This window comes from Otolemur garnettii, unplaced genomic scaffold, assembly GCF_000181295.1.
Source record: "Otolemur garnettii isolate 467f Iridium unplaced genomic scaffold, OtoGar3 scaffold00018, whole genome shotgun sequence".
NCBI lineage: Eukaryota > Metazoa > Chordata > Mammalia > Primates > Galagidae > Otolemur > Otolemur garnettii.
This window is the reverse complement of record NW_003852413.1, coordinates 21091687-21113129: the sequence shown is the minus strand read 5'-3', so window position 1 is coordinate 21113129 and position 21443 is coordinate 21091687. Positions and strand designations below refer to the sequence as shown.

The 21443-nt window shown below is 43.5% G+C and overlaps 1 protein-coding gene across 6 annotated transcripts in view; it reads left to right on the top strand.

Annotated features, from left to right (window-relative positions):
• Nucleotides 1-21443, top strand: part of NBR1 (NBR1, autophagy cargo receptor) — a 41674-nt gene that overhangs the window by 16449 nt on the left and 3782 nt on the right. For all 6 annotated transcript variants that reach the window (XM_023511007.1, XM_023511006.1, XM_023511005.1 and 3 more), the window contains 16 exons: nt 227-421; nt 776-853; nt 2071-2282; nt 2791-2958; nt 3237-3446; nt 4463-4622; nt 4717-5007; nt 6070-6219; nt 6685-6760; nt 7699-7809; nt 8059-8223; nt 8996-9073; nt 11853-12273; nt 14201-14295; nt 15316-15373; nt 16612-16717. In XM_023511007.1, the coding sequence (XP_023366775.1) occupies nt 227-421; nt 776-853; nt 2071-2282; nt 2791-2958; nt 3237-3446; nt 4463-4622; nt 4717-5007; nt 6070-6219; nt 6685-6760; nt 7699-7809; nt 8059-8223; nt 8996-9073; nt 11853-12273; nt 14201-14295; nt 15316-15373; nt 16612-16717 (2574 nt within the window). The remainder of the gene's footprint in view (nt 1-226; nt 422-775; nt 854-2070; nt 2283-2790; nt 2959-3236; nt 3447-4462; nt 4623-4716; nt 5008-6069; nt 6220-6684; nt 6761-7698; nt 7810-8058; nt 8224-8995; nt 9074-11852; nt 12274-14200; nt 14296-15315; nt 15374-16611; nt 16718-21443) is intronic.

Sequence of the window (21443 nt, the reverse complement as noted above, 5' to 3'; positions counted from 1 at the left end):
AAAAAAAAAAAAAAAAAACCATTTCCAGTTAACATTCTTGCTAAAGAAATAGCAGGTTGAGTGACTATAAACATTATATAGGTTGCTTGATTTAACTTAACAAAGCAAACACAAATCCTGACATTTTCCAGCATAATTCATCATAATCTGTTTAGGTATCTTTGAAATATCATTTGGGAAAGGAAAATCACACTGTATGTGTTTGTTTCATAATGTGTGTTCTCAGATGGCAGTTAAGCAGGGAAACCAACTGCAGATGCAAGTCCATGAAGGCCACCGTGTCCTTGATGAAGCCTCAGCCCCAGTTGCAGCAGAAAAACGACTAGCTGCCAGGGCAGGGAAAAAGCCACTTGCACATTATTCTTCACTGATGAGAGTTTTGGGATCAGATATGAAGACCCCAGAGGAGCCTGCAGCTCAGGTATGAAGGTTATGGACCTTCTTTCTGTCTGTCCAATTTTCTAACCTCATGTCTCACTGTTGATCTACCATTTGCATATTCATCAAAGATCTGGGAGCTAATGGTCACCACCCCGCTCTTTGACTTTTTGAAATTGGTAATAGTGCTTTACTTCTGGAAAAGGAAGACCAGGATAGGATAGGATAGGTACTTTGTTTTCCTTGAATACTCCTTCATGCTATGACTTTTTTAAACCATGTGCTTGTATAATTTGACAAAAAAAAAAAAAAAAAAACTTAAAATAATACATTTCAGGGAAATTATTTTAAATAAGAAATAGTAACCTCTAGCATCTTGAATTGTGTTTTCTCCCAGTTGTTTCCACTTGCTCCGTGTGACACAGACCAGCCTCAGGACAAGCCCCCAGAATGGTTCACAAGATACTTAGAAACAGTGAGTGTTCTCTCTGGCTTGGGTTTTAGCAGCAGTGTTGGTACAGGAGGAATGTGGGAGAAACAGAAAGCTGATGGCTGCTGGCCTCTGGTACAGGTGAAGGGAGAGTGGTAACTAATATTTCTAAACTTAGAACAGTGCTAGTCAAGCAAACTATGCCAGGGGTCCTCAAACTTTTTAAACAGGGGGCTAGTTCACTGTCCCTTAGACCGTTGGAGGGCCGAACAGCGGGCCCCGGGACAGGTCGGCTGCCTAAGCAGGACAGGCAGTGGCAGCAAAAACAGCTGGTAGGCTGCATAAATGTCCTAGGTGGGCTGCATGTGGCCCATGGGCCATAGTTTGAGGACGCCTGCTCTATGTAACGAAGTACCAGAAAAAGAAGTCTAAATCTAGACATATAAGGGACAGGGACAAATCTCTTGTGCTTGAAAAGGAAGACGTTCTAGCACTCTGGGAGGCCAAAGTAGGACGATAGCTTGAGCTCAGGAGTTTGAGACCAGCCTGAGGAAGGACAAAACCCTGTCTCTACTAAAACTAGAAAAATCAGCAGGACATTGTGGTGGGCACCACAATAGTCCCAGCTACTTAGGAAACTAAGGCAGAAGGATCTCCTAAACTCAATTTTTTTTCTTTCTTTCTTTTTTTGAGACCGAGCCTCAAACTGTTGCCCTGAGTAGAGTGCCATAGCATCACAGCTCACAGCAACCTCCAACTCCAACTCCTGGGCTCAAGTGATTCTCCTGCCTCTGCTGCCCAAGTAGCTGGGACTACAGGTGCCTGCCACAACACCCAGCTGTTTTTTGGTTGCAGCCGTCTTTGTTTGGTGGGCCTGGGCTGGATGCCAACCTACCAGGTCAGGTGTATATGGCTGGCGCCTTAGCCGCTTGAGCCCAGGCACTGAGCCCTGAACTCAGAATTTGAGGTTGCTGTGAGCTAGGCTCAGCAAAGCACTCTAACTTGAGCAAGAAAGTTGAGATTTGTCTCAAAAAAGGGAGAGAGAGAAGAATGAAGTTGAAAATGTGCTCATCAAAAGGATTTCTTGGTATTTTCTTTGAACCAGTTTAACTGGTTTTTGCTACATTTCTGTCCATTCAGTAGCTATAGTTCATTATGTTTTTATGTTACAGGAGAGATAGTGAGGGTTCAGATCTAGTGATATCTTCAATCTTTCTCTGTATTGGAACTTAGTATTTTTTCTCATCTGTTCTGTATTCTAGTTCAGAGAGCAAGTGGTTAAAGAAACAGTTGAAAAGCTTGAACAGAAATTACATGAAAAGCTTGTCCTTCCGAACCCATCCTTGGGTTATCCCTCAGAAGTCTCAATGCCTATTTCAGAGGAAACACTGTTTTTGCCAGGAAACCAGTTCAGCTGGCATATTCCTTGCAGCAGCTGCCAAAGAAGGATTGTTGGTGTGCGCTACCAGTGTAGGTAAGCAGTCACTTGCAAATAGGTACCTGTTGCTAGACCTTAGAGCACTTGCTTTCTGCCTTCTGAGTAGGTAAAGGGAAGTTGGGTCTAGTCTGTCTCTGAGCATTAAACATACTAACTCTGAGTAAGAAGTATGAGCTGTTCATCACCAACATGCATGGTGGATTGAGGGTAACTATTCATATTGTTGTATTAGATATACATTTGGATGAACAGAGCCAGGCAAAATTATATTCCCCCAAACAAAATTAGATCATTAAGGGCAGTTAATCCATTGTTCAAATGTTTTTTTATCTTGCCTCCTCCCATAGATTGTCTGAGAAATGGGTATGGCTTAAATGTTATCTTTATTTTATTAATGAGGAAAATTGAGGCATGGCATAGTCAGGTGACATGCTCAAGTTACCAACTACCTAGTAATAGAGCAAATAGAGAAGTCTGGTCTTCTATCTTCCTACCTAGGTAGTCCTACTCTGCCCTTCTGTACTGTGCCATTCTTTGCCCACAGCCTATGCCCATCCTACAATATTTGTGAAGATTGTGAAGCGGGGCCATATGCCCATGACACTAACCATGTCCTGCTAAAGTTGCGAAGACCTGTTATGGGTTCCTCTGAACCATTCTGTCACCCAAAGTACTCTACTGCTCGTCTTCCTGCTGCTCTGGAACAAGTCAGGTAACAATATCTACATGGGGATGATTGTTCTCTGATTGTTCTTGGTTCTGATGACAGGATATGAATCATGAAACTCGGGTCTCCTTATTTCTGCCCACTTTCAGTTGATGTGCATTAATGAGGACAATTATCCAAAGCTAATGAAATGGAAAGGAAAATTATAAAAAGAAATTAAGAAACTAAACAAGACATTGACTGATGGAGACTGCAGTTGGCTCCAAATAGCTTCAGAATTTGTGAGGACTTTTTTTTTAAGACTTCTATCTATTGTCTCACAGGCTCCAGAAACAAGTTGATAAGAACTTTCTTAAGGCAGAAAAGCAAAGGTTGCGAGCTGAGAAGAAACAACGTAAAGCAGAGGTCAAGGAGCTTAAAAAGCAGCTTAAGCTCCATAGGAAGATTCATCTATGGAATTCGATCCATGGACTCCAGAACCCCAAGTCTCCTTTGGGCCGACCTGAGAGCTTGCTCCAATCTAATACCCTGATGTAAGCTCAGGGCTGGGGTGGGAGCCAAGACTGTAGGTCCAGCTCTCTAAAACAGGAATTTCAGCCAACATCCAAACCCTTAAAACTTCCCATTTTCTGACCCTAGCTGTATCAAACGGTGGTTTGGTAATTACTTTTGACACTTACAGAAACCACTAAAGTTCAGAACTGTGGGTTGATTATTACCACTATTCATTGGAGGCAGATTGGATTTGAAACAAAAAGACCAAATGTTTTAAGAGCCTGATTCTTAAGAGTTACATTCATGGCTCGGCGCCTATAGCTCAACCGGCTAAGGCGCCAGCCACGTACACCTAAGGTGGCAGGTTCGAATCCCCAGCCCGGACCTGCCAAACAACAATGACGGCTGCAACCAAAAAATAGCCGGGCGTTGTGGCGGGCGCCTGTGGTCCCAGCTACTTGGGAGGCAGAGGCAGGAGACTCGCTTGAGCCCAGGAGTTGGAGGTTGCTGTGAGCTGTAATGCCATAGCACTCTACCCAGGGGGACAGCTTGAGGCTCTGTCTCAAAAAAAAAAAAAAAAAGAGTTACATTCATGAGCCCTTTTAATTATCTGAACCATGACTTTTTAGCTCAGGAGCCAGATGCTACCCTCTGGTTTGGTTTGGTTTGGTTTGGTTTGGTTTTTTGAGACAGAGTCTCACTTTGTCATCCTGGGTAGAGTGCTGGGGTGTCACAGCTCACAGCAACCTCCAACTCCTGGGCTTAGGTGATTCTCTTGTGTCAGCCTCCTGAGCAGCTGGGACCACTGGCACCCTCCCCACTGAGCTGCAGGCGCTGCCCCCTCTGTTTTGTTTTATTATTATTATTATTTTAAGTTTGTCAGAGAAAATTTATTGTTTCTAATACATGGTCCTAGCTTTTCAAATACTGGTCTTATTTTAAATGCATTAGTATAGCCTCAGGAGTCACTGTCAGCCTCTCAAGCCACAGTGTAGTATATTCACAAGCCAGCACACCCAGCAGCAAGCGACTAAGCATCTGAATTTCTTGTCAGGCTCCCTTTGCAACCTTGCGCCCCAGTTATGCCAATGCTTAGTGCAGCATTTGTGGATGAGAATTTGCCTGATGGGACTCACCTTCAGCCAGGAACCAAGTTTATCAAACACTGGAGGATGAAAAATACAGGAAATGTAAAGTGGAATGCAGACACAAAGGTAATTTTTCCCATGAAATGTGAAGATAAAGTGATTTGAAGTGGCAGTGTGCTCCACTGACAAGCTGTCTTTCTCTCGCCACTGTTCTTTTTAGCTCAAGTTCATGTGGGGAAACCTTACTTTGGCTTCTACAGAAAAGAAGGATGTTTTGGTTCCCTGCCTGAAGGCTGGCCATGTAGGAGTTGTGTCTGTGGAGTTCATCGCCCCAGCTTTGGAGGGAACGTATACTTCCCATTGGCGTCTTTCTCACAAAGGCCAGCAGTTTGGGCCCCGGGTCTGGTGTAGTATCATAGTGGATCCTTTTCCCTCCGAAGAGAGCTCTAACAACATTGAAAAGGGCATGATCAACTTAAGCAAAGCTGATGATCTCACCTGTCAACAAGAGGTGAGCCTTGGCAGCATTGGCCCAGTATCCCAGGGATTTATTTACTCAGAGTTGGGAAGAGGGTGACTAAAACTAAGACCCCATCATAGCTGGTCATTTTTCAGAAATCATAAAAAGTAAAAAAAAAAAGAAAGAAAGAAATGGAAAGTTAGCCTCTCTTCTTCCCCCCCATAATGGTGGTCTGGGCTTGGCCAGACTGGAACTGGAACTACTGAACTGATACTTCACTTTTTAACATTTGTCTTTCTTTCTTTTTTTTTTTTTTTTTTTTTTTGAGATGGAGCCTCAAGCTATCCCCCTGGGTAGAGTGCCATGGCATCACGCTCACAGCAACCTCCAACTCCTGGGCTCAAGCGAGTCTCCTGCCTCAGCCTCCCAAGTAGCTGGGACTACAGGCGCCCGCCACAACGCCTGGCCATTTTTTGGTTGCAGCCATCATTGTTGTTTGGCAGGCCCGGGCTGGAGATTTGAACCCACCACCTTAGGTGTATGTGGCTGGTGCCTTAGCAGCTTGAGCCACAGGCGCTGAGCCTAACATTTGTCTTTCCTGAAATAACCCTGTGTGTGTTCCCTAAATACTAATGAAGTCTTGCTCTGTTGTGACTTTTTTCATGTAGTTTCTCTATATGAGTGGAACAAAGTATTTGCTGCTTAAATCTGTTAAGTTTAAAATTACATCAAAACAAATTTTTTTTTTTTTAATATAGAGGTACAGCCAGTTGCCATGGATCATGCCTATAGTCACCAGAGGCTTAGGAGACTGAGGTAGGAAGATTGCTTGAGGCCAGGAGTTTGAGACCAGCCTAAGCAACGTAGCAAGACACCATCACTAAAAAAATGAAATAAAATTAGCCAGGTGCAGTGATTCACGCTGGTAATCCCAGCTACTTGGGAGGCTGAGGCAAAAGGATCAGCACTGCAGCCTGGGCAAGAGAGCAAGACTTCATCTCTAAAAAGAAAAAATATGGAGATATATCAGTGTTTTCGTTGTAAGGGGCATTGTCAGCCTGCCTCTTTACTTCTTTTGAGGGCCTAAAATTTATCAATGATTTGTTTCTGTAGGAAACTTTTCTTCTGGCTAAAGAAGAAACTCAGCTTGGTGAAGAGACTGAGCAGGCAGAAGGGGCAGGAACCTGTGCCCCACAGAAGACAAAAAATGTTGCCAACAAGAGGGAACTCTATATCCCATCTGTGGACCTTCTGACTGCCCAGGTAGAACATTTAGCACTTAGAGGGTCAAGGGACAGAGAGAGAAAGCAATGGTATAGTCATGGGTGGTTCCTGGCAAGTCAGAGAAATATACCTGCTTTGATCTGGTCAGATGCAGCCGGAATGAGATCATCCATGGAAGCAAGTTTCTAAACTAGATGTTTCTTCTTTGAATTGGGATCCCAGTACTATGCTTCCCCACAGCTTCTATTTGCTTGCCTCTTCATTTCAGCCTATCTCATTTGCCTTCACACGTACTGCCCTTTCTCTTTTTCCTGCCACTTGCTCACTTGAATATCTAGTTCCCATTTAATTCTTCTTGATTTCACTTGACTAAAAAGAGGCATGAATTTGAATAGAGTTGAATGCAGGACTATGTAGAAATGGCCTATACATCCCACCCATCAAGACAAAACATGGCTCCAGTGTGTACTGCAAACAGCCTAACATTGCCTGTCTTTTTTCTAGGACCTGCTGTCCTTTGAGCTGTTGGATATAAATATTGTCCAAGAGTTAGAGAGAGTGCCCCACAACACCCCTGTGGGTAAGAATGGCACTCAGTTTGTTCTGTTTATTTTATTAACAGACATAAAAGTACTGTATCTTAGACTTTTGTAGTGTTTTAGTCTGAAGAAATGAATGGCAAAGATTTCTCCCACAGTGGAATAGTAAAACTACACCCATCTGTCCTTTTTTCTCTAAATCTGCTGTGTGTCAAAAACAATAATACAAGTTTGTGCAAGGTTCCCCCACCATAACAAGACTCGTCTCTGGGTGGCGCCTTGGCTCCAAGGAGTAGGGCTGGTCCCATATACTGGAGGTAGTGGGTTCAAACCCAGTTCTGGCCAAAAAAATAAAGGCTCATGTTTCTCTCTCTCTTTTTTTTTTTTTTTTTTTTTTTAGAGAATAGGGTTTTGCTCTGGTACCCAGGCCTGACATACATTGACAGGATCACAGATCACTGCAGCCTTGAACTTCTGGGCTCAAGCAATCTTCCTGCCTCAGCCTCCCAGATTGCTACAGCTACAGACTACAGGCACATGACACCATGTTCAGCTAATTTTTCTTTATTTTTGTAGAGATGGGGTCTCACTGTGAGACCTAGGCTGGTCTCAAATGCCTAGCCTTGATCTATTTTCTGGTCTCAGCCTCTCAAAGTGTGGGGTATATAGTCATGGGTCACTGTACCTCTTGTCTCTTTTTTCCTAGACATTTGTGTCCTTTTGCTCCTTTACATTTATGTTTTTATGTCTTGGCCATAGCCCTCCAGGCCAAATAATTATTTATAATCCTTCTAGCATTGATTGATCTGTCAGGAATACTTGCATACCTAGTAGTCTGGAGAAATTCTTTACAACAGGCATTAAAGCATACTTAGGTTCATTTTAACCTTGTAAGAGTCAAGAAGCCTATAAAGTGTTGCTTTTGGACACTGTTGTGATGCTTTTCTCAGTTGATGATTCTTCTGTCTTTATTCTCCAGATATGACTCCCTGCATGTCTCCTCTGCCACATGACAGTCCTTTGATAGAGAAACCAGGCTTGGGGCAGATAGAAGAAGAGAGTGAAGGGACAGGATTTAAAGCATTTACTGGTAAGGGGTTAAATATTTGTAAAGCATTTGTATCCTCCCTTTCCATATCATACCTTATTTTTACACCTACCCTTTACTTATCTTACCTTAGCATGTAAATGGCTTTTCTGTAGCATCTCACTTTTTGGAGTCTCCCCATCTCCACATGGCACAGATAACAGCTGTTCCTTCCCATGTTTTCAACATGGGTGATGACTGGTGAAAGCTCTTCAGCACTTCAAGGGCAGACAAAGTTTTTATCTCTTTCAGATTCCACAGTATCAGGAAAGACAGAAGGTGAAAACATTGCTTCAGTGGAGGAAACAGAAGAAGACCTGAGTGGGACCCAGTTTGTGTGTGAGACTGTAATCCGTTCCCTTACTTTGGATGCTGCCCCAGATCACAACCCACCTTGTAGACAGAAGTCCCTGCAGAGTGAGTGTCTCTGCATTTCTCTCAGCTACCAGGGTGGCCCCTGAATTATGCTTGCCATACTTGACTAGTTAGAAGTGTTTTTTGAAACTGAGAGTGGAGGGAGGATGATCTTAGTTACAAATTCTAATCATGGGTGGCACCTGTGGCTCAGTGTGTAGGGTGCTGGCCAAACTGCAACATAAAAGTAGCCGAGCCAAGTGTTGTGATAGATGTCTGTAGTCCTAGCTACTCAGGAGGCTGAGGCAAGAGAATCGCCTAAGCCCAAAAGCTGGAGGTTGCTGTGAGCTGTGACGTCCCACTCTCCACCGAGGGTGACAAAATGAGATTCTGTTTCTAAAAAAAAAAGAAAGAAAGAAATTCTAATCATGGCTGCATATAGTTTATGCCTGCAATTCTAGCACTTTGGGAAACAGGCAGGAGGATCACTTGAGGCCAGGAGTTTGAGACCAGCCTTGACAACATAGCAAGATCCCCACCCCCATCTCTACAAAAAATTTAAAAATTAGCTGGGCGTGGTGCCATATCCCTTTAGTCCCAGCTACTCAGAGGTTGAAGCAAGAGGATTACTTGACCTGGGGAATCACTTAAACACAGGAGTTTTGAGGTTGCGATAGTTTTGATGATAACCACTGTAGTCTTGCTCTGTCAGAGAAAAAAAAAGAAAAATTCTAACCATGTTAGTTTCTTTAGATAGTACATGTGCTAGCCAACTTTTGAACTAGAGTTTCAGGAGCAAAAAAAGCCACCATTACTCATTTTTGCACTTTCTCAGGGGCAGAATTACAGCTGGATTCCACAGAGGGACAGCAGCCAGTTGTGCTGCCTGGATTCTGCAGTACGGAGTCTTCCTGTAAGTTGACAGCTCCTCAGCATAGACCCCCACCATTGGCACTTGAGTTGTCTGCTTTTCCCAAGGGCAGCTATCCAAGAACCAGTGGGTGGAGAAGCAGCAGTACTAAACTAAGATTCTCAAGGTTAAATTCTTTACAATCTACATCTACATCCATTATAGCACGTTTTTGACTTAATGCTACTTTTTATTTCTTAACATTTTCTCTAATATTTTTCAGATTTTAAAAAAATGAATGGCATAACATGGATGCCATTTGGCTTTTTAAAAAATATTTTATTACATCTGGAAAAAAAGGTTAAATTCTGCTGTAATAAATAACCTTTATAACAGAAAATTCTAAGTATCAGATAGGTAGAACCAATACTTTGTATTTCAGGAACTATCCAAAAATTCGAATTTTGGTCCATAAGAATAATTGGGAAGACAGGCATAGTGTCTCATGTCTGTAATCCTAGCACTCTGGGACGTCAAGGTGGGTGGATTGCCTGAGTTCAGACATTCCAGATCATCTGAGCAAGAATGAGACTTCGTCTCTAAAAAAAATAGAAAAGTTAGGTGGGGCTGCCACGATAGCTCACTAATCCTAGCACTCTGGGAGGCCAAGGTAGGTGGATTGCCTGAGCTGAGGAGTTCGAGACCAGCCTGAATAAAGTAAGACCCCCATCTCTATAAAATAGAAAAACTAGCCAGAGGCTGGGGGTGCGGTGGCTCACACCTGTATTCCTAGCACTTAGGGAGACCGAGATGGGCGGCTTGCTTGAGCTCAGGAGTTTGAGACCAGCCTGAGCAAAAGCAAGACCACATCTCTAAAATAGCCAGGTGTTGTGGCGGGTGCCTATAGTCTCAGCTGCTTGGGAGGCTGAGACCAGAGAATCACTTCAGACCAGGAGTTTGAGGTTGCTGTGAGATATGTTGCCACGGCACTTCACTGAGGGCAACATAGGGAGACTCTGTCTCCACCCCCAAAAAAGACAGATGTTGTGGCAGGTGCCTATAGTCCCTATATTACACTATAGTATAGCTATATTATTGCTACTCGGGAGTCTGAGGCAGGAGGACTGATTAAACTCAAGAGTTTGAGGTTGCTGTGAGCTCTGATGCCACGACACTGAACCCCAGGGTGACTAAGTGAGACTCACTCTCAAAAAATATAACATAGGAGACTGTCAATTTATTATAATGAAATTTGGCCTATGCCATTCAATATGATTTGTCAGGCTAGGTATGGTGACTTACACCTGTAATCAATCCTAGCACTGGGAGGCTGAGGTGGGCAGATTGCTTGAGCTCACAAGTTTAAGGCCAGCCTGAGCAAAAAGTGAGACACTATCTCTACTAAATATAGAAAAAACTGAGGAGAGAAGATCGCCTGAGCCCAAGAGTTAGAGGTTGCTATGAGCTAACTTGATGCCATGGCACTCTACTCAAGGTGATAGCTTGAGACTCTGTCTAAAAAAAAAAAAAAAAACTCTGAAAATAGCTGTGTGGTGTGGTGGGCACCTGTAGTGCCAGCTACTTGAGAGGTCGAGGCAAGAGAATCACTTGAACCCAAGAGTTTGAGGTTGCTATGAGCTGTGCTGCTGTGGCACTCTACCAAGGGCAACAAAGTGAGACTCTGTCTCAAAAATAAATAAAAGAGATTTTTAAAATTTATTTTGAGACTGAGTCTCACTATGTCGCCATTGGTAGAGTGCCATGGCATCACAGCTCACAGCAACTTCAAACACTTGGCCTTAACAATTCTCTTGCCTCAGCCTCCCAAGTAGCTGGGACTACAGGCACCTGCCACAACGCCCAGCTATTTATCTTATTGTTGTTGCGGTTGTCATTGTTGTTTAGCAGACCCAGGCTGGGCTCGAACCCGCCAGCCTTGGTGTATGTGGCCGGTGCCCTACTCACTGAGCTATGGGGGCTGAGCCTGTATCACTTCTTATTTATTTATTTTGAGACTGAGTCTCGCTATGTCGCCCTTGGTAGAGTTCTGTGGCATCACAGCTCATAGCAACCTCAAACTCATGGGTTTCTGCGATTCTCTTGCCTCAGCCTCCGAAGTAGCTGGGACCATAGGCCCCCACCACAATGACCGACTTTTTTTTGGCTGTAGTTGTCGTTGTTTGGCAGGCCACTGCTAGATTCAAACCCGCCAGCTGGTGTATGTGGCTGGCGCCCTAGCTGCTGAGCCACAGGCACCGAGCCCTGTCTCACTTTTTAAAGTATACTTGTATATCTGTATATATAACAAAAAGACCTAAAACAGTGGTTCTCAACCTTCCTAATGCCACAAGCCTTTAATACAGTTCCTGGTGGATTGCAACCCACAGGTTGAGAACTGCTGGTCTAAAAGGACTTACACAACCATTATTGTAATAGGTATTCTGATACCTTTTATTACCCTTCTTCCATGTTTGTGTATCACTTACCTCTTAACTTTTCTCTTTTTATAGCTATTAGCTAGTACATCGGTTTTGATTTAAACCCTATCTCAGCATATTGACCATCATTTTAAAGAGGAAAAGAGATGGATCCTTCTCATTTTGAGATTCAGAGTGCTTCTCAAAAGCCTGGGTGTTTGTGCCCTTTGTTTTTCTGAGCTTTGATTCTATTTGGTTTTGCATGGTCTTCAAACTTAGAATATAGCATGGTTCCCTTCATCTCTGGTTCTTCCTCTTCCCTACCTTTCATAATTGTATCTCATGACCCAAGGATTTACCAAGTTAAGATAGCACAGAGGGCTCCTTTAACTTCTGCCTTAAAATTGGTTGCTTTCATCCTTCAGTGAAATTTGCCTTCTCTGAAGAGGGACCACCTGGAGATGAGAAGGAAGAGATTGTCCACATTGCTGATGAAGAAGAAGTTGAGGAGGAAGAGGATGATGAGCTCAAAGATGAAGTTAAGAGTCAGTCCTCAGCATCCTCAGAAGATTACATCATCATCCTGCCTGAGTGCTTTGATACCAGCCGCCCTCTAGGTGACTCCATGTACAGCTCTGCCCTCTCACAGCCAGGTCTAGAGCGAGGGGCTGAAGGCGAGCCTGGGGTTGAGTCTGGGCCAGAACCAGCTGAGGACGGAGAGAGACTCCCTGGAGGGGAGAAACAGCCACAGGAGCACAGCGTCAGTGACATCCTCACAACCTCACAGACTCCGGAAACAGTGCCCCTAATCCCAGAGGTGGTGAGGCTGCCACCACCACTGCCCAGGTACCATGAGGAACCAACTTGATTTTAAAACCTGTTTTTTCACACCAAGCGTGATGGCTCACTCCTGTAATCCTAGCACTCTAGGAGGCTGAGACAGGTGGATTGTTTGAGTTGAGGAGTTCATGACCTGCCTGAGCAAGAGTGAGACCCCATGTCTAAAAAGTGGCTGGTCATTAAAAAATAGCTGGTCATGCACTCTACCCAGGGGGACAGCTTGAGGCTCTGTCTCAAAAAAAAAAAAAATAGCTGGTCATTATGGTAGGTGCTTGTAATCCTAGCTCCTTGGGAGGCTGAGGCAAGGGGGTGTCTTGAGCCCAAGAGTCTGAGATTGCTGTGAGTTATGATGCCATGGCACTCTTACCAATGGTGACAAAGTGAGACTCTTGTCTCAAAAAAAACCTGTTTGTTTTCTCATCAACATGGGAGGAGACTATTTCCCATAGTAAAATCTGAATTTAGAGAAATAAAAGTCATATTTCCCAGTATTTGCGGATTCTGAATTTAAAGAAATACTACTTTTATGGCTTGGTGCCTGTAGCTCACGCTACCAAGGTACCAGCCACATTCACCAGAGCTGGCAAGTTTGAATCTAGCCCGGGCCTGCCAAACAATGACAACTACAACCAAAAAATAGCCAGGCATTGTGGCAGGCACCTGTAGTCCTAGCTACTTGGGAGGCTGAGGCAAGAGAATCGTTTAAGCCTAGGAGTTGGAGGTTGCTGTGAGCTGTGATACCATGGCACTCTACCCAGGGCAACAGCTTGAGGCTCTGTCTCAAAAAAAAAAAAAAGAAAAGAGAAGAAATACTTCTTTTAGTCAGTCTTAATTATCTGAGTATAGTTTGTCTACTTTTTTTTTTTTTTTTGAGACAGAGTCTCAGTATGTTGCCTTTGGTAGAGTGCTGTGGTGTCACCGCTCACAGCAACTTCCAACTCTTGGGCTAAAGAGCAATTCTCTTGCCTCAGCCTTCCTAGTAGCTGGGACTATAGGCACCCAACACAATGCCCGACTATTTTTTGTTGTAGTTGTTGTCCAGCCAGCCTAATTGTACGTGGCTGGTGCCATAACCACTGTGCTTTGGACCCCGAACCATGTCTACTTTTTTTACTATTGAGAGCTAGTTTCCTTTTTTTATTTTTGAGACAAAATCTTACTATGTTGCCCTCGGTAGGTGCCATGGTATTACAGCTCACAGCAACCTCTAACTCTTACACACTTAAGCAATTCTCTCACTCAGCCTCATCCCAAGTAGCTACAGCTATAGGCACTCGCTACAACACCTGGCTATTTTTTTTTTTTAATAGTAGTTTTTTGTTCTTTAGCGGGCTTAGGTTGGGTTCGAACCTGCCTGCCTCGTTGTATATGGCTGGCACCCTAACTATTGAGCTGTGTGCCCTGAGCCTATTAAGAGCTAAGTTTCTAAACACAAACATACTTGGACCTTCCCTCTTTGGTCTCTTGATTCATGGATAAAGGGAGTAAAAACTCTTACTAACCCAAAGCATAAGTAGGAAGTTATATCCATTATGAGAAAAAATATACTACAAAACTAAGTAGAAGTTAATTTTAATTCTCTGATGAATGTGCCTGTGTCATTGCTCTCTCCTAATAGTATGGAATTGTTAGAGCCTTGACAATCATTTAAGCCTTTCTCCCAAAAAGCTAGACATTTCCCTTTTATGATACCACTTGAGTGGGGAAGTGACCAGACTGAAGCCAGTCTTTCCAGATCAAGTGTAGCTAAAGAAAGATAATCAGGAATAGAATGCAGCCCTTCTGACCCGATTCCTAAGTTCAGACATGTGATTTGAATCAGAGATATGAGCCTCTGTAGAGAATGTGCCACTGCTGTGCTGTGTTTACTGTTACTCCACCATTGCCATGGGTGTCTTTTCAACTTACTTTCCATATTGTGTCTTTCTGAAAGGAGTCCTCCTTGTGTACATCATCATGGTTTCCCAGAAGTGGATTTACCAGTTACCGTACTAGAAGTTTCTTCAGTGTCTGATCAGATCAGAGGAGGTAATGACTGACATGACCTTTATCCCTTTTACTTTGCTCTTTTCTGATAGAAACCGGGTATACACAGGCTACCTCCTGAATCATGGCAGGTGTCAGAAACCTGCTGTTTTGCTCTTTTCTTTGCTCTTTCATGCTCTTAGATCTGTTCTTAGCTACAGTGAGACTGCACAGACTTCCACTGTAGACTGTAGTGGAAGAGAACAGGGTTTGCAGCCAAACTAGTCTAGGTTCCAACCTATCTCCACTGTTATGCCTAGTAGTTCACCAGATTTATAATGCCTATGAGTCTGTTTTTCTGTCTACAAAATCAGGACAGTACTCTGGGAGGCCAAGGATGGTGGATCTCCTGAGGTCAGGAGTTCGAAACCAGCCTGAGCAAGAGCAAGACCCCCATCTCTAAAAAATAGCCAGGTTGGGCGGGCACCTGTGGCTCAAAGGGGTAGGGCGCCGCCCCCGTACACCAGAGGTAGTGGGTTCAAGCCCAGCCCCTGGCAAAAAAAAAAAAAAAAAAAATAGCCAGGCATTGTGGTAGGCACCTATAGTCCCAGCAACTCAGGAGGCTGTGGATGCTTGAGCCTGAGAGTTTGAGGTTGCTATGACCTATGATGATGCCACAACACTCTACCCAGGGCACAGAGTGAGACTCTGTCTCAAAAAAAAAAAAAAAAAAAAAAAATCAGGTCAGTAACACTGGGACATTGTGAGTAGTTCCTCAAAAGTCATGTCTCAGTCTTCCCCAGAAAACCAAACCTACAAAACTTGAGAACCAATATATCAGTGTAATATGATTATAGCGTTAACGTTTATCATTCAGTGAACAATTACCTCGTATTGCATTTCTAGACAGTTTCCTTACCACATAAACCACTAAAATAAACTTCACAGTATTTGCAAAAAAACAAAAAACCTTCAAACACTGTGATTACATTGCCACCTGTCTTAACAGTAGCCTTGCTGAGACTTAGGTGACATTAAATGCTTATGGGTGCTGCATCTAACCAACAGCTCTTTTGCTTTTAGAGCCCAGAGGCTCATCAGGACTTGTAAGCAGCAGACAGAAGAGCTATGACCACTCAAGGTAATGACCTTGTGCAGTCTCTTCTTCAGAAGCAGGTGGATAACCTAGTATTGCTTCTGCTTAAAAGAGCCTCTCAGAGCATATACCCAGAGCAAGGAAAGCCCTCATTCCTTGTTCTTATTTCTCCTGAAGCTTTTGAGCAACACTTGAACTAAGGGCTAAAGCTGATGTTTAAGAGTTTTCACGTTCCAAGCCATTGGTTATGGTGGCCCACGCCTGAAATGAAAGCACTCTGGGATGCCAAGACAGGTGGATTGCTTAAGCTCAGGAGTTCCAGACCAGCCTCAGCAAGAGCAGGACCCCATATCTAATAAAAATAGATGTGTATGGCGCCAGCCACATACACCTAAGTTGGCAGGTTGGAATCTAGCCTGGCCCCGCCAAACAACAATGATGGTTGCAACCAAAATATAGCCGGGTGCTATGGCAGGCACTTGTAGTCCAAGCTACTTGGGAGGCAGAGGCAGCAGAATCGCTTGAGCCCAGGAGTTGGAGGTTGCTGTGAGCTGTGATGCCACAGCACTCTACCTAGGGCGACAGCTTGAGGCTGTGTCTCAAAAAAAATAGAAAAATTAGCCAGGCATGGTGGCACACACCTGTAATCTGAGCTACTTGGGAGACTGAGACAAGAAAATCACTTGAGCCCAAGAGTTGGAGGTTGCTGTGAGCTATGACGCCACAGCACTCTACCTAGGGCTATAGAGTAAGACATTGTCTCAAGAATAAAAAGAGTTCACATTCTAGACAAGAAAGGAGTACCATTACCCTTAGTGCCAGAGGAGAAGACAGGAAAGACAAGCTCCATGTGCATCTTAGTAATTTTTTCTTAGACTCACCTGCCTTTCTGTTCCCACTCACTTCCAGAGCAGTGTCTAGAAAATCACATTCCTTTCAAGATGTTTTCTCTGAGATAAAAATCGAGTAGACAGACTGACCTTACCCCAGTGTAACCTCTGACCACATTGATTTTCAGCGATTCCTGAAAGCTGGTGTGCTAACCAGAGTGGTGTATTTCCTGCAGTGCCCATATCTTTCAATATGAGAGCTGGTCCTTTCATCAAACTATGATCTGATAGCTTAACTATAAAACTGATATAAAAACAATCATGTTCTCTTTTTACATCTGATTTTTTTCTTTTAAGGACATCTTTTTCTTTTGAGAGTTAGAGCCCAGACTATCTCCTAAGAAGGTAATGATTTGTGTTTGTTTGGGGAGATAATTTGGTTTTCCTCTGTAGGCAACACCATGGGAGCAGCATTGCTGGAGGACTGGTGAAAGGGGCTTTGTCTGTCGCTGCCTCTGCATACAAGGCCCTGTTTGCTGGGCCACCAGTCACTGCACAGGTCAGTGGGTGTTTTATTTTTCTGAACCTTAATTCTAGGTCACTAATGAAAATGGTGGCTTCTGTCTGGGTTAGAGAATAACATGGCATTGTAGAAGAAGCATGCCCTTTGATTAACATACAACTCTGCTACTTTTGTGTGTGTGTGTACCACAATACCCAGCTAGTTTTTTTATTATTAGTAGAGACGATGTCTTGCTCTTGCTCAGGCTGGTCTTGAAGTCCTGAGCTCAAGCAGTGCACCTACCTGGGCCTCCCAGAGTGCAAGGATTATAGGTGTGAACCACCTTGCCTGGCCTCTGCCACTTTCTAGGACTTTAGCCAAGTTATTTAAGGGAAGAAAGGAGAAGGATTTAAAATTTATTGAAATCTACTTAAAGCTATTCCAAGTGCTGGCACTACAGATGAGTAAATCACCAATTCCTGCCCAAACACTATGGAAAACAAGGGAGATACACAAACATTTACAAGACAGAGTCAGATACTATGCCAGTGCTATCAGAAAGAACTCCTCAGCCTATTGGGGCCTAGGAAGATTTCCTGGTAGATGATGCCCGAACTGAGTCCTAAAGGACAGAGTGAGTGTTCCCCAGGGAAGAGGGATAGAAAGGGCATTCATTGTAGGCTGTGTATGGTAGCTCAGACCTTTAATTCTAACTTAGGAAGCCCAAGATGGGAGGATCATATGAGGCCCATAGTTTGAGATCAACCCAGGCAATAGTGAGACCCTATCTCTATTTAAAAAATAAAATTAGCCAGACGTGGTGGCACACACTTGTAGTTCTAACTACTCAGAAGGCTGAGGTGAGAGGATTACTTGAGCCCCAGGAGTTTGAGGTTGCAGTGAGCTATGATGATGCCACTGCACTCTAGCCAGGGTGACAGAGCAAGACCCTATCTCAAAAGAGGTGAGGGGTACTGTAGACAGAGTAGTCAGTAAAAAGACTTGGAAATGTGAGCATGGAGGGTGAATCTGGGCTTGGGAGAAGAGCAGAAAGAGAAGACCAAATATATAGTTAGTATTCTATGTTAAGGAGTTTAGATTTTATTTTAAGGCTAATAGTAGGAGCCAGATAAGGGTTTTAAGAAAGTGATTAGCATGGTCAGATTTGTTCTTAAGATCACTCTGCTACAGTATGGAGGGTCAAAGATAGATCCCAAGTTTCTGACTTAAGCAATCGATAGAACCATTCGTGCAGGGAAAGGATGTATTTGAGTAGGAGGAGAAGAAAATTAGGTGACTTTTGGATAGTGTTGAGTTTAAGGCATATCCAAAGAATTTGGGTATGTAGTTGTCCCTCAGTATTCATGAGGGTTTGGCTCCAGGACCACCCCCTTGGATACTAAAATTTATAAATTGGCTGGGCACCAATAGCACAGTGATTAGAGGGCCAGCCACATGCACCAGGGCTGGTGGGTTTGAACCCAGATCAGGTCTGCTAAACAAACAAAAAAATAGCCAGGCATTGTGGCGGGCACCTGTAGTCCCAGCTACTAGAGAGGCTGAGGCAAAAGAACGGCATGAGCCCAAGGGTTTGAGGTTGCTGTGAGCTATGATATCATGGCACTCTACTGAGGGTGACAAAGTGAAACTCTATCCCAATTAAAAAATAAATAAAATTGGCTCAGAGCCTGTGGCTCAAATGGCTAAGGCTCCAGCCACATACAACTAAGGTGGCAGGTTTGAATCCAGCCCAGGCCCACCAAACAACAATAATGGCTGCAACCAAAAAAAAAATAGCCAGGCGTTGTGGCAGGTACCTGTTGTCCCAGCTACTTGGGAGGCAGAAGCAGGAGACTCGCTTGAGCCCAGGAGTTGGAGGTTGCTGTGAGCTGTGATGTCACAGCACTCTACCCAGGGGGATAGCTTAAGGCTCTGTCTCAAAAAATAAATAAATAAATAAATAAAATTTAAATTCTCAAGTTTCTTACATAATAGTATAGTATTTGCATATAACTTAACATATGCTCCTGTATGCTTTATTTATTTGTTTAATTTTGTATGTATTTATTAGAGACAGGTTTCATTCTGTCATCTAGGCTAGAGTGCAGTTAGCGTGATCATAGATCAGTGCAGGCTGGAATTCCTTTCCCATATAATTTTTAAAATCTCTGGATTATAATGCATAATACAATGGAAATGCTATATGTAAACAGCTGTTATGCTATATTGTTCAGAGAGTAATGACAAGGGAAAAGAATCTATACATGTTTAGTATAGGTATGCCTATAGTAGAACTTCTGTAAGTTGCACACTAAAGGGACTGTAACAAACTGGTCATCATACAGAGGTTGTCAGCATAAGGAAGTAGGCCCTTAGTACATGTGGTGATCCAGTCTATGAAAATTAGGTCAATTTAAGGAGGTCGGTAATGTTGGGAAGTGGTCAACTATGGAAGTTCTACTGTATTTTTGATCTGCAATTGACTGAATCCATAGATGTGGAATCCACAGATATGTATCCATCTGGATCATAGGGGAGAGATTGGGCTAGTGGTAAAGTTTGAGATCTCTCAGTCACTTGTACAGGTTATAGCAGTATGTGATTAGATGAAATTATCTAGGAAGAATAGGGAAGGCAAGAAGCAGCCTTTCAGGATCAGGGAAATGAGTACTCTGAAAGGAGTAGACCCAGGCACACGGGAAAACAAGGAGAGAGTTCTATGCTGGAAGTTAGGGAAAGGAGTTTTAATAAGGAGAACTTTTAGTCAATGTGTTAAATGCTACAAAGAGGTGTGGATGAATGGTCAGGAATTTGAGAGAGCAAGTATGCCTTACTTTTTTTAGAGACAGAGTCTCACTTTGTCGCCCTTCGTAGAGTGCTGTGGAGTCACATTTCACAGCAACCTCCAGCTCTTGGGCTTAGGTGATTCTCTTGCCTTAGCCTCCTAAGTAGCTAAGACTACAGGTACCCACCACAATGCCCAGCTATTTTTTTGTTGTGGTTTGGCTGCAGCCGGTTTCGATCCTGCCACCCTCAGTATATGGGGCTAGCGCCCTACTCACTGAGCCACAGGCACCACCCAAGTATGCCTCACTTTCAAAAAGCTAGGCTACTAGTGGCGGCCCGTAGCTCAGTGGTTAGGGCACCGACCACACACACCAGGGCTAGCAAGTTCAAACCCAGCCCTAGCCTGCTAACAACAATGACAACAACAAGAAATAGCCAGGTGCTGTGGTAAGTGCCCGTAGTCCCAGCTAGTTGGGAGGCTGAGGCAAGAATAATGTGTTAAGCCTAAGAGTTTGAGGTTGGGCTGTGACACCATGGCACTCACCAAGGGCAACATAGTGAGACTCTGTCTCAAAAAAAAAAAAAAAAATCTAGGGCAGTGCCTGTGGCTCAGTGAGTAGAGTGCTGGCCCCAAATACTGAGGGTGGTGGGTTTGAACCTGGCCCTGTCCAAACTGCAGTAAAAATATAGCCAGGCATTGTGGCAAACACCTGTAGTCCCAGCTACTCGGGGACACAGTGGCACTCTACTAAGGGTGACAAAGTGAGACTCTATCTCTTAAAAAAAAAAATCCTAAAAACTCTGCTCCATTATTGTCTCCATTTCACAAATTAGGGGATGCATAAAGCAGAGACTTTTTTTTTTTAATGAGTGATATTTAAGATTGTACCCAGTAGCAAAAGAAGTTTAACAATAAAAATGACAGGGGGTGAGCTGTGGTGGTTTGTACCTGTAATTCTAGGCCAAGGAAGATGGCTTGAGCTCAGGAGTTCAAGACCAGCCTGAGCAAGAGCAAGACCCCATCTCTACTCAAAATAGAAAAGTTAGGCTCGGTGCCAGTAGCTCAGTGAGGAGGCTGGCCAGTTTGAGCCTAGGTCGGGCCCGCTAAATAACAATGACAACTGCAACTGAAAAACAGCTGGGTGTTGTGGTAGGTGCCTGTAGTCTCAGTTACTTGGGAGGCTGAGGCAAGAGAATCGCTTAAGCCCGGGAGTTGGAGGATGCTGTGAGCTGTGATGCCATGGTACTCTACCAAGAGCTACAAAATGAAACTCTGTCTCAGGAAAAAAAAAGAAAGCCAGATGCTGTACTTCCAGCTATTTGGGAGGCTGAGGCAAGAAGATCACCTGAGCCCAGGAATTTGAGGTTCTGTGAGCTAGGCTGATGCCACACACGCTAGCCTGGGGAAAGAGCAAGACTCTGTCTCAAAAAATTAAATAAAAAAGATGAGAAACAAGATAATTAACGCAGAAAGATTTCTGAAGTGGAGAGAAGTAAAAGCAAAGGTTTGTGTGAAAGGATCAACTGAAAAGGACAGTGGATAATCTATTCTGAAATAAGAGGAAAGAATGGAACAGTAGAAATAGGTGCAGAGGAAAATGCCAGAGACTCTGCTCAATGTGTTTACATACTTTCCTCAACTTTATATACTTTCTCAGCCACCCTGCAAAATGGGAGATATGACCTATCTCCATTTTATTAATAAGGAGATTGATACTCAGCACCATTGGTAAGTAAATGGTAGAGTTAGAGTTTAAGCCTAAGCCTGCTTGCCTCCAAAGTAAATAATCTTTCTGCTATCAGCCTCATCATCCCCAGTCTGTGAAATGAGGATAATAATAGAACAGGGTTTTTAGGAGGATTTAAGAAAATAATGTGTTCCCCACAGGCCTTCTATGAATATTGCCTTCCTCTTACCTGAATTGTTTCTATTCTTTTTTTTTTTTTTTTTTTTCCCATTTTTTTATTTACAGTTGATTTCTTTAAAATAGTATTC